Raw genomic sequence first — 13,060 nt, 5'->3', positions numbered from 1 at the left:
AAATAATGTCAATAAAAAAACTTTGTATTATTTTCATGTTTTATTTATTTAAATCTGATGAAATACAATAGAAAATGATTACAAAACAATAAATATGATATAAAATACAATACATGATATAAGTCAGTTACAAAATAAAAAAAAAAAAGATCATAAAACAGTACATGATAGAGTGAAAAAAAAGTGTCATATCTGCTATGAACTGAACCATCCAATGCATTGTATGTTAAAAACTGTATCATGCAAATTAATGCATATACTTTAGTGTTGTCTGGAAACTTGGTCTTCCTCGTCTCAAACTCAATCTTTATATCAATAGTTGATGATTTTGTTGCATTCGGTTGATGGGAACAATCGATGACGAATAGTGGATTCTCTTAAATTGTCAATGTCCATCAGAGGTTCACTCATATCTTTATCATAATAACTTCGCTGGAAACTCTCAAAAGCATAATAAGCAGGAGCATCAAGTTTTTTATCGAAATTCAAATTCCAACGCTCATATGGATAAACTTCAGAATTCAAGTATACTCGAATACTATTGATATCAGCAGTTGTGAATTTTGTAATATCTTGTGTTCTATCTTCAGATGTGGTAGTACTTTGGAATGCGATGATGACAAAACGAGGAGTTTCCAATGCGTTAGTTGTTTTGATGGCCCATATGTCTGAAGAAGTCCCACGTAATGATGGTAGTTCATAGAGGTCCCACATACGATACGCCAACTTGATTTGGCATTCAGACCGCTTTTGTTTATTCTACTCAAAAGTTTGAGCTTGTGTTTATCATCTGGTACAATATGCCTTATTTTCCATTCGATTTTATTTATTTCCAAATCAGCATCAACCTCACCTATATATGAGTTTTTGAATGATCGAGCGATAATCAAAATCAATTCCTGTTTGGCATTCAAGATACTTTTGTTGTAATCTTCAGCAAAACCCATCAAATATTTCAGTGGTAGTTTTCCACTAAAAACATGACTGTTTGTATCCAAGATATCTTGCTTCAATTGTGAAAGTCCCCAAACAGATGTCAATAATGTGTTAGCATGAGATTGTCCAAATGATATCATGGTTTTCATTGTAGATGTTATCCCAGGTTTTCTAACAACAGCCACTTGTTCACCTCCCATTTCATAACGAATTTCGTCAAAGAGAAATGCAATTGCATTATTCGAGAGATAGCATGTTTTCGCTACATCTTTGGGGGTGAATTTACCTTCTATGTAATGAAGCTCTCGGCAATATCTAGTATAACATCTTGATTATTGATTGCAATTCTGATTTCATCCGAATTCCTGAATAGCGGTGATCCATAGGGCTTATATGTGTGCTCATGTAAACTTATGAGAGAATGATCGAGCACTGGTTCATTGAATATATTCAACTTTTCATTGTTTGTTTCGAGCACCATTGTTATTTTCTCACTTTCAATCCAATCGATTTCAAAAATTTAAGATCACTCACAGACAGAGCGTTATGTGCTAACTGTTTAGCATACACTTGTGGAATGAGCTTCTTTTTATGCACACCTTTCTTTTTGATAGTGCAACTCGTTTGGGATTGTTCAATGCGATTTTGTCTATTATAAATGAAACCCATAACAACAGTTATTCGATTTTCTTCAATTCCAAAATAATGAAAATCTCTCTTCACTTCCAAAATCGATAAGGTTATTTTTTTCATCCAAAATACGCACTGTAATGTTGTGAATCAATTGACGACCTTCTGGACTGACAGGCATATATATAATAATACTGTGTGGTTCTTTAGTAAGATTGTAGCCAGGTTCAACATCAATATCGAATGAGAAAAGAATGTGGGATTCTTCACCATTTATATATGAACCAGATATTATATTGCAATCTAAGCGGATAAGTCTCACAGTTGTAATGTTTATGGTAATGATGATTCATGTATCTGATTTGGTGGAAATATTTCATGAGCGAACCCCATCATTTCTGCTATTGAATTTGGATGTGTCAGATCAATTTCATATTTGGATCGCATTTCACATTTGAATGTTTATTATGGCGTGTAGATAGAAAATATCATCTGCAACGACATCATTTGGTTTTTTATCATGAAACAATCTGAACATGATATGTTTCTGTATGACGGCATTGATCTCTTCTATTTCATAAGCACCACATGGAATTTCAATTGTCAACTTTTGGGGTATCGATGAGTTGTCATTACTGATTCTAAAACTAACTAAGTTATTAGCTTCAGTTATATTATTGATTGTATTGCATCCATAGAATCCCAAAAGTCCTAATCCATAACGACTGTTCCTATCCAATTCAATTGGTGGAAAAAAATCCGCACTCAAGACACTTGTCCGACAGCTTGTAGCTCGAACTTTCGTGACATGATGATGAATATTTTGAAACACATTTCAATTTATTATTGTACACAGCAACAGCACATTTGAGACAATTTACACTTTTTGGAAGGTGTTGTATTGTAATAAGTATCATTTTTATTGATACCAATATTCACATCTCTATATTACAAATACAACACATAGATTTCCGAGGTATAGGACCGTCATTAACATCGATTCTGAATTTTGATCGTGGTGGTGGTGCTCATAACAATATCTATGTTTCATTATATCGATGTCATCTTGCAGATGCTTAGGCAACTTTTCCCAAACATATGCAATCTCATGTGCAACACATGCAAGTATCACTTCCTTAGGCATATTTGCAAGCATCACTTTATCCATTTTTTCAAGGTACCATATTTTGAAAACATTCTAAGTGAAAACCCCATTCCCTTGATAGCCTCCCGATCCAGTTTTGGTGTTGAATCCATTTTTATTTGGAAAATTATTTAGAGAGAAACTGCAAGCACAAGTGACCACAGAGAACTGTATTAAATTTCTGTTGTCGATCATAGTTTATATTTGATTTTTACATTCGAACATTTTCGAAAGAATCGAGTCAATTCCAATGGTGGGGGTAGATCTCCAAAACTATCGAAATATGTGACTTCTTTCCCACATTTTTTATATGCCACCCAATGTGTTCCTGGTCCACTTATTCCATCTAAATTAACAATAGCTGTCTCGTTTTGTTTTGGACCTGAAGATGGTAATCTATCACGCATAAAAACACCACGAAAATGTGGAATTTTCATTTTTTGTGCATAATAACTGAGATCGAGATCAGTAAGAGGCCTCTGAGGTAGGGGTTCAATTAGTTTTTTGTTTTGTTTGTGGCTTTGTATGGTTTTAAATATAGTCCTAAACCTTTACGGTATGGTTTGAGATATATTCCACTTCCGCGTTTGCCTAATGCTACAGCCTCCATGGTTTTATTGTGACGATTGGCTTCCATTAAAGCCGCTCTGCTGGCTTTTGCCGAATTCACGGCCTTGGTAATACCAGCAGCGGCTCCCGCCAAACTTCCTAGTGCGGATAGTCCAGCAAAAATTGGTATCAATGGTAAAAGTCCACCGATCTTGGGAACAGGAATTATGCGTGGTGTGCGGATTTTCTTCTTTCCACCGCAGCTTTAAGGTATTTACGTGCCGCCTGCAATGCCACAGTGATAGCTTTTTTGCTATTATTCGTCACAAATTGATTCCCACCAGCTTTCTTCAATACATTTCGCACTTTATGGACTATCCCAGCACCAAATGCAACTTTTTTAATTTTATTTTTCTTCGTTTGTTTCCTCTTACATTTTTTCTTATTGGTACTACAACCCATGCCCATATGTCTTTTCGCTTTCATAATGTTGGTGACAAGTAATGCAGCTGCTCTTTCCCCAATACTCGCGTCCTTCGATTAAACCCTATCCCAAGCGCTGTATTCAAGTTCTTTGTCGGCTAAATGTCTTGCTGCAAGATCGGATGGATGCTTAGAATATTGAAATATCGTGTTTTTTGCATTCAATATCTAATTTATTGATTCCAGGGTCGTTACGAGCTAAACGTTGTTTCAATTTTGTACCCGGTCCACAGTATTGATAACCTCCGGTAGATGTAATTCGAAAGGAAGTTTGTTTATTAAATCATTAACAAAACCACAACCTCTTTTAATTTTACGATCACTTTCAATACGTCCGTATCGTTTGATGGTACACATTGAAATGAATAAGCTAATAACATTTATATAGTCTCCAACCACGGCACGATGCGCATTGTAAAACAGAAAGAAAAGTTTGCTGTAGATAATCTAGATGAGAAATTTGGTTGTGGATTGAATGGACAAAGGGTATTCAGACATGGTCCACTACTTCCATCATCAGTTCGAGGACTCATTATAGGACCTTCAAATTGTGGAAAGACGAATGCAATGATATCACTATTAACACATCCACAAGGACTGAGATTTAGAAATGTGTATCTCTATTCGAAATCACTCAATCAACCTAAATATCAGTACTTGCGAAGTGTTTTGGAACCTATAAAAGGATTAGGTTTTTATACATTCAGCAATAATGCAGAAATAGTGGAACCCTCCGACGCTAAGCCTAATTCTGTTTTCATTTTCGATGATGTGATATGTGAAAAGCAAGATATTATTAGATCATATTTCTGTATGGGACGTCATAAGGATGTTGATTGTTTTTATCTAGCACAGACATATTCACGGGTACCCAAACAGTTAGTGCGTGACAATACCAATTTCATTATAATGTTCAAACAAGATGAGACGAATTTACATCACATTTATTCAGATCATGTTTCACCCGATGTAACATTCAAACAATTCCAATTGATGTGTGTTAAATGCTGGGAGGACCAATATGGATTTCTAGTCATTGATAAGGATAGAAAAATAGATGAAGGTAGATATCGCAAAGGATTCGATAGTTTTATATACCCATGATCTTGTTTTTGGAACTTATTCGATCACTGAATATTGTAGTGGTCACTTCACCAACGAATTAAGCTTTAATTCAAAAAAAAGGGCATTATGAATACAAAAAAAGATCTGAAAATAAAAACAATGAAATAAATTTGAAACGTCAACTAGTAGAGACAACAGAAGCTGTCAGGCAGAAATTCAACTCTATCAAGAATGATAATATTGAAAATCGTACGACACTTGAAAGATTGTATGAGCCCATAATGAAACCATTGAATGTTTTATCATCAAACGTACTTCTAAATCACCAGTGTTATCACCAAATCATGGAACTGTTCAATCTACTTCAAATTATCCCATGAGTACTCCAATAGAAGAAAACAATCTTTTGGTAGTGTATCATCTGTGAATAGTGACACGAGCACACTTCAAGACGATATGAGAACAACTCTATTCGAAACACCATCATCGTCCCACATCGATTCCTCGGATCCTGACATCTCACCTGTTATGAATGAAAGTGGTGAAGATGTTTTGATGAAACATTTGAATATATAAAATCTAGAAATCCAGCATATGATGGAACATTTGGGTACGTATGGATCCAATTACACAAAAGCTGAAAATGGGAAGTCTAGTGGTAAATTTCAAAGATGGAAACATTTCATTTTGGGATGCTAATAAAGTGAAAAAATATGAATGCGCAGGTAGTCCAGAATTGTATGATATGATTTTTTTGAAGAATCCACAAGATGTTGATAATGAAGAAACTCGTCAAGTATATTCCAAAATATTGAAAATAACGAATGCTCCATATAAACAATATCATCTGAAGAATGGTTTTAAAAATACAAATTCTAAAAAAATTTCGTGAAGTTATCAAACCTCTATTAGACTCACGACAATATCCAATAAGAAGTAGAAGTAAAATTGGTGGAGCACTCAAACGAGTGAAAATGGAGAAAATATATAATTCTAAACCTGTGAATTATGTGTACTGGAATTCACCGAAAGAGTTAGTTGCTCGCCTACGACTATTGGTAGCTTCAAAGTCAGCCGGACATACCGGACATGATAATGAAATAATTTCAATAATTGAAGAATTACGTGAAGAAGGTATAATATATTAACATATTCACATGTAATGATCACTGTCACATCATCATTCAATGCAGTAACATTATCACCTTTTCTCTTTAATATATTGAAATAGAATGACTAATGAAATAAGTGATGTCAAACGACAAGTTGTTAATGAATTACATAAACCTGCAAGACGTAATTTTCGTAGAAGAATAACACCATCAAAGGTTTTGCAGATCTATGGCAAATAGATTTAGCTGAACTGCAACCTTATGCAAAAAGTAATGAAGGATACCGATATACTTGTAGTGATAGATTGTTACTCAAATATCTGTGGACTGTAGCAGTTAAAGATAAAACAGGTAGTACAGTAACTAATGCAATGAAACATGTACTGAAAGAAGCCAAATACTCCCCAAACACATACAAAGCGATCAAGGGAAAGAATTTTCAATAAAGCTTCTCATCTCTCATGCGAGAATATAATATCAATCATTATTCAACATTTAGCACAAAGAAGGCAGCTATAGCAGAAAGAGTGATTCGTACAATAAAGGCATGGCTCTACAAGGAATTTTCGATGAGAGGTCACCACAAATGGCTTGATATTCTTCCAATTATAACTAGTAGATATAATAATAAAGTTCATCGTACAATAGGTATGGCACCCATCAATGTTGATTCAACAACAAAATTAAAATTCAAGGGTATCAATGGAATTGGAGGAAGACAAAGTAAACCCAAATTCCAATTAAATGATATTGTACGTATAAGTAAATACAAACATTATTTTTGAAAAGTCTTACACTGCGAATTTTACCACGGAGCTATTCAAGATTGTTAAAATTAATAAAACCATCCCAACGACTTATAATCTTGAAGATATGAATGAACAGCCGATTAGAGGATGTTTTTACGAAGAAGAGTTATTACGAACCGAGAATCCTGACGTATATCTGATTGAGAAGGTGTTGAAGAGAAGAAAAATAAAGTATATGTAAAGTGGTTAGGCCTTCCTAGCGAACAAAATTCTTGGATTGATGAATCAAATATGGTTTAAATGTATATAATAGTGACTTTTATGAATAAAGTAATATTAAAGTTCATTATTGTTTTCATTTCAATTATAAGTATGTGAACTGAAAAATATTGCAGCGGTAAACATTGCCCCAGCCATTCGCAATGTTGTGTTATACCAAACCAAATTAATTGTATACTCCATTCCGCTTATATTTTTCAACTCACGATATTGAAAACACATTATCATTCCCAAAACTAATCGCCGTCACTTTGAAATGCAGTATCCAACTCTTTTTGCCAATTATCTCTCACTGATAATGCTGTCTCATAAAGCTTAGTCGACTCCTCAAGCTCAGCCTGAGCTTGCATTCTCGAACGTTGATGGAATTGCTTATCTTTACCAATTTTTGAACGGAGTTCATCAGCATCTTTAGACATTCTAGCCAATTCAACCTTCGCTAATGCAATCTTGGCATCTAATGCTTCAAGAGTTTCATTATTAGCATTAATAGCTCGCTCACTCTTTTCAAGTTCAGCAATAGTCATCTGTGCCTTTACAAGACGGCATTTTGCTTTCCTTTTCATTTCCCCAAACCGATGGAGGGGGCTGAAAGAAGATAGCGGTTCAGCTTTCAAATCACTCTTCATTTCTTTAGGAGTACCTTTTGGCTTCCTCTTCGATCTGTCACTTTTCGTTGCGGGTTTTTTCTGTCGCACAACACTTTTGGATTCTTTCTTTTCTTTAAAGTCAGTGACAATCGATGAAGATGCCTTAGTAACCTTCCTCTTGATTGTTCTAGATTTCTTATCAACACCAAGAGGAAGGGTAGATGAAGAGTGTTTGAGTGATGATAATTGCGAAACGATCGGATTTTCAATAATAATTTGCTCATTTGGTTCTGGCACATCTGCAAAGTTAACGAAGTCGTTAATATCAAAATCATTTATCGAATCTTGACTCGATAAATGTAATACTGGAATATTTTCAAAATCAGTCTGATCGATATCAACAAGTGGTGAACCATCTTCAGCAATCAATAGCGGCATAGAGCTCATGATTATTAAGGTCTGAGGAATGATATGTGATAGCAATAGAATGTGGATAGGAAAGGTGATGATGTTACTGAGACCTCACCATTTATAGAAGAAAATAAACTAGCGCATGCGCTCTTTCATCAACTGGCACATGCGCTCTCTCACTAAACTATTCACGCATGTAACAATCTTTGTCATTTAAGAGGAAAACTTTGTGTTGCATGCATGTATTTTTTAAATGTTAGAAAATAATACAAATAAATTCAAAATATATATATATTATTAATAATAGAGGACAATAACGATAATAAAAAATGAAAAATGTTAATATGTCTCTGTGGATGTGGAACGTTCTTTGACTCTATTCCTCAATAGTTGTTGCTCGTGCGTCAAACACCAACATTGAAAAAAATGGATTCTCCTATTGGGGTAGAGTTGACCAACCTTCTCACACAGATCCCAAGTACTTCTACATGCATTGCATACATGATTCCAACAATTCATGGAATATGTATCACAACGCAAACAACGTTGCAGTGGAGTTGGAACGGCAGCACAGATACCACAAATATTTCTACAGATACCTATATTGTTAAATATTATAGGTTCGGAACACTTCAGACACTGTAACTGTTGTTGACGATAATCCGATTTTGTTCGCTTCGGTGGATGAGAAGGAGGCGATAGTTGAATCCGCAACACGCAATCACTACACATACCAGTACATGGATTGATTGAATCCTTAGGTCTACTTATTTGACAAAAGTAGCACACAATAGCCCCTGCAATCATCATTGGGTAGACACACACTTTTGGTTTTTCATTCCACTCTTTTGGAAACGGCATTTTACTAATTCGATTAGAAATATAAAGAGATGACTTACAGAAACTCTGAATGCTCTCTCCTATACCTACGATCTCTATTTATACAAATCAACATCATGTGGAAGTATAGTGGGATAACTTCTCCTACTATTCCACTCTAAACGAGTCAAGTGGGAGTCGCATCACCTCCTATATAAGTTGACTTGCAAACCTAGAGTTCATTCATTCACTCTCTACAACTGTGAGCAAACAACAACAAGATGAATTCTGCAAAAATAAATGCTGCATTAAATAGAATAGCTGCTGTTGATGAAAACAATTGGATAGACGAATCAGATGATGAGGATGTCAATGTTCCGCTAGAGGAAGTAATAGTTGAAGCAGAAGATGTTGGAGTCGATGAAGATGAGATAGACGAAGTTGAAAACGAGGCCAACCAAAGCGACGAAGATGATGACGTGATGGAGTTTGAGAGGGTCATGGATGAAGAAGGAGATGATGAAGGGATAGAAGCTGACACAACTGAAGGTGATGGTGCTATGAGGATCGGTATGCGAACACTCAATGTCAGTGAGACACTGGAAGATCCCTTGGATTTGTATTGTGCATTGGATGCATACGTATTGATCAGCACAATAGATGGAGAGAACAAAAAACTATGTTGGTGCTGCTTTCGGTTTTATTCGCATAGAAACAATAATGGAGGGTGGTATGCCCATGTCAACACCCACAACACTGTCTCAATTATGGAAATGGGACAGAATTGGTGTGAAGCTTGCGAGAGGCCACTAACAAACTTCACCCGAGTATCTACATGTATTATATGTAATAATGTCCAACCTGTGGCACAATAACCGTGGACCTACTGGTCAAAAAAAAACAACAGCCCTTTTCAGGGCTACATTATTCACACAAACAGTAGTTAGTTGTATTAGTATTCATAGATTATGTGACAAATGAATACTTTGATAATAAAAGTCTAAGTTGGAAATTTGTTAGTCTTTGAATATCTATACATTATATGACAAATAAATTACTACTTTGACTGAAAAGTCGAAATTTGGAATTTGATAGTCATTGAATATCTATGCATATGATGAGTACTACTTTAAATGAAAGTTGAAGTTGGCATTTGTCAATCATTCATATGCATATAATGATGAATACTTTCACATACATATATTTCGTTTGAGATTATAATGTTAACATAATGTTAACAATGGTATGAATCTGTTTCTGTTTGAAAGTATAATGGTAGCTCTGAAAAGAGCTTATTTTTTTATTGTTTCAGTCTTTAATTGTAGCCCTGAAAAGGGCTGTTATTTTTTTATTAATCCATGCAATGATATGGACTAACGCTCCTCATCATCAGAAACAATAATTATGGTATCGTCATCTGAATCAGATGATATACTAATGATATCATCCTCATAGTAGTCATCTGAATCAGATGATATACTCATGATGTCGTCGTCGTCATAATCAGCTGAATCAGATGATATACTAATCACATCATCCGCATTATTATCGTCAACAGCATCTATGTCGTCCTGAATACCTTGTTCCACTCGTTCTGCGAAATCATCAGGAAGATCATAGATTCGCTGCAGAAATTGAGCGAAGGTTGTACTCAAATGATCAGACGTTGAATCTATTTCATGTACTTGGATGGGTCCTGTACTCGACATTGTGGAAGAATGATATAGAACTGGGATTGTTGCTATATTTATATTGGAAGAAATGAAATGGGGGGGTGAAATGTAGAACAGTGTTTGAGATTCGAAAACATCAAGAATGAAACTCTGAGCGATTATTAGGAGAAATTCTAGTGATTATTATGGAAAAAAAACTAATAAGAGGAGAGGAAGGGAGGAAGACACTGCCCCAGCCTCGCAGTGCCTCGTGTACACCAACCAAAAAGTGTGTACTCCGTGGAAGGAAAGGAAAGGAAATGATGGACGAGTAGATGATTATATGTCATCATCGGAATTGAGGACATCATCATCGATTAGGATTGGGGATGGCGGAGGACTATCCTCGATGAGGATAGGGGATGGTGGAGGACGTCTAACGTCAAGCTCGTCATCAGCATCATCACCAGAGTCGTCGTCGTCATCATCGTCGTCGTCGCTACTCATTGGGACAATGTCATCATAAGCAGGGTCCCACCATCCGTCAGGATCTGGATATTCCGAGTCATCCAAGTGTCCTTCGTCACTGCCAGTGACATGTTGAACTTGCATCCTGATGTCGTGATCCCGGTATTCGTATGGCGGACTGTGGGGTTCCGTGGTGGAAGAGACAACCTGTACCTGGCTGTTATCCCAGTAATTGAAGTTGTACCCCTGATCCGGGCAGCTATAGGGTTCGGAGGTTGAATCGGGTTCCATCTCGATGCTAGCTGATCAACTGAATGTTTCATCAGATGATTTCTACTTTTATACTTTCGAGAGGGAGTGGGAGAGGAGTGGAACATTGAGTAGGGGTAAATTGTAGTGTGACATAAGACATATTCAATGAGTAGGGGTAAATTGCAAAGTGACATAAGACATATTCAATGAAAGAGATACTTGAATGGATAAAATACAAATGAAATATACTTGTCGATTTCACTATGAAACATGTCTATTTTTTTATTTTTTAAATTTTCTTCACATGAAATTATTTACAAGTGATTAGAGAACACAAAAATGATGTGAGGTATTTGTCTAGAAGAACTTGGAATTGAAATAAAAAAATAATAATGATAATAAGAGGAAGTGAAGAAAAATGCTCCAACCATCGCATTGTTCAATGTGTACCAAACCAAAAAACAGTGTACACCCTTTATTTCACTTCCTTTTCCTTTATTCAATATAAACTTAACAAATATAAACTTAAAACTACCATAATTAAATACTCCTAACTAACCTAAAACTAATCTTACATTTACACTTCATCTACAAAAAGAGTGTCCATAACTGTCACTACTTTTTTGTACAGCTCTATCGAAGAGGTCTTTGCTTTACACCTTTCCTGCAGAGATGCATAATTCCGATCTATTTCGGCCATTTCCTTTTGGAGTTCCCTCCGTCGGTTATCCATTTCAGCCATTTGTCGCTTCATGGTAACCAACTCGGCCTCGCTAGATCGGGCAGCTCGTCTGCTTTCTTGCATCTCTGCAGAAAAACACTCATCTTTTCACTAACCTCTCCGATAGGCTGTGGCACCAACACCTCAGGATCCGCCGGTGTCGCTGGCAGCGGTGGTAGTCGCGTCACCAACGGGCGACAATATCACCAACTCCGGAGAAGGACTCCTCGGAATTTCCACTGCTGCTGGTGCTGCTGCTGGTGTGGAGGCCCTCTTACGAGAGGTCGAAAAACTACCTGCATAAGGATTAGTCCTATTGCAAGTAGCTCGGTACTTTGAAATAGGACCAACCTTTGCTGCAGGTCGTTGGCAAACCTTCTTCACAGCCCTGACTTCCTCCTCCTCCTCGAATAAGTCAGGGCTAGAAGATCTGCACCTAACTCGCGAACGCGAAGTGGTTGGCTGGTCAACCGTCACCGCTCTCGAAGATGCTGCCTCCTCCTGGTCAGCGGACACCGGCAGAATAGACGCCACAGCATTATTCACCTCCTGTGTATTGGTTGCCATTCTGAAAAAGAAGAAATAATACAAAGTTAGTTGATATAAAAAATAACATTCCTAATTTACTTACTCAAATATCAAGTTGGTCGTTGGAACGTACTGCCTTGTTGTGGAGTGGACTGCTCTCGATGAGATGACTTCTCGAACTGAATGTTGTGGAGTGCTCTCCGGAGGGTATCGACTTCGATGCGTGAGCGGTGGGAAAATGGTGGGAGCGCACATGCGCGATGAGGGTAGGGTGTACATGCGCAAATGTTGGGAGTCGGGGGGCGGGGCTTCGGGGAGGGAGAGGGCGGGGCTTCGGAAAGGGGGCGGGGCTTCGGAAAGGGGCGGGGGTATCCGAAAAGTTGGTGCGAAGGGGGGGGGGGGGGGGGGGCGTGGCCCTAACGGGCCCCGCCCACTGCTGGCTCCGCCCAGGTGGGTGGGCCTCCGGCCCCAGGTAGGCGGGACATCTGGAGAGACATCTACGCCTCTTCGCGCGCGCGTTCGTAACATAATATGCAACCGAACACCTAAACCTAACGTATTAACGTATTAACGTAACCTAACCTAGTACGCTAACCTACCGCTATGCAACCGAACACCTAACCTATCGTATGTATTAACGTAACCTAACCTAGTACGCTAACCTACGCTATG

The 13,060-nt window shown here is 37.2% G+C and overlaps 1 protein-coding gene across 1 annotated transcript in view; it reads right to left on the bottom strand.

Annotated features, from left to right (window-relative positions):
- The window catches only part of LOC141485288 (uncharacterized), a 16,674-nt gene extending 4,021 nt beyond the window's left edge, over positions 1-12,653 (bottom strand). The window contains exons 1-2 of the mRNA XM_074181687.1: positions 12,492-12,653; positions 12,072-12,428 (exon numbers count right to left, since the gene is read on the bottom strand). Of these exons, the coding sequence (XP_074037788.1) occupies positions 12,072-12,428; positions 12,492-12,643 (509 nt within the window). The 5' untranslated portion in view covers positions 12,644-12,653. The remainder of the gene's footprint in view (positions 1-12,071; positions 12,429-12,491) is intronic.
- Between the last annotated feature and the right edge of the window lie 407 nt (positions 12,654-13,060).

This window comes from Leptinotarsa decemlineata, unplaced genomic scaffold, assembly GCF_025532065.1.
Source record: "Leptinotarsa decemlineata unplaced genomic scaffold, Ldec_3_MD MMD2_tig00026314_RagTag_RagTag, whole genome shotgun sequence".
NCBI classification, from domain to species: domain Eukaryota; kingdom Metazoa; phylum Arthropoda; class Insecta; order Coleoptera; family Chrysomelidae; genus Leptinotarsa; species Leptinotarsa decemlineata.
This window is presented reverse-complemented; position numbering and strand designations above follow the sequence as displayed.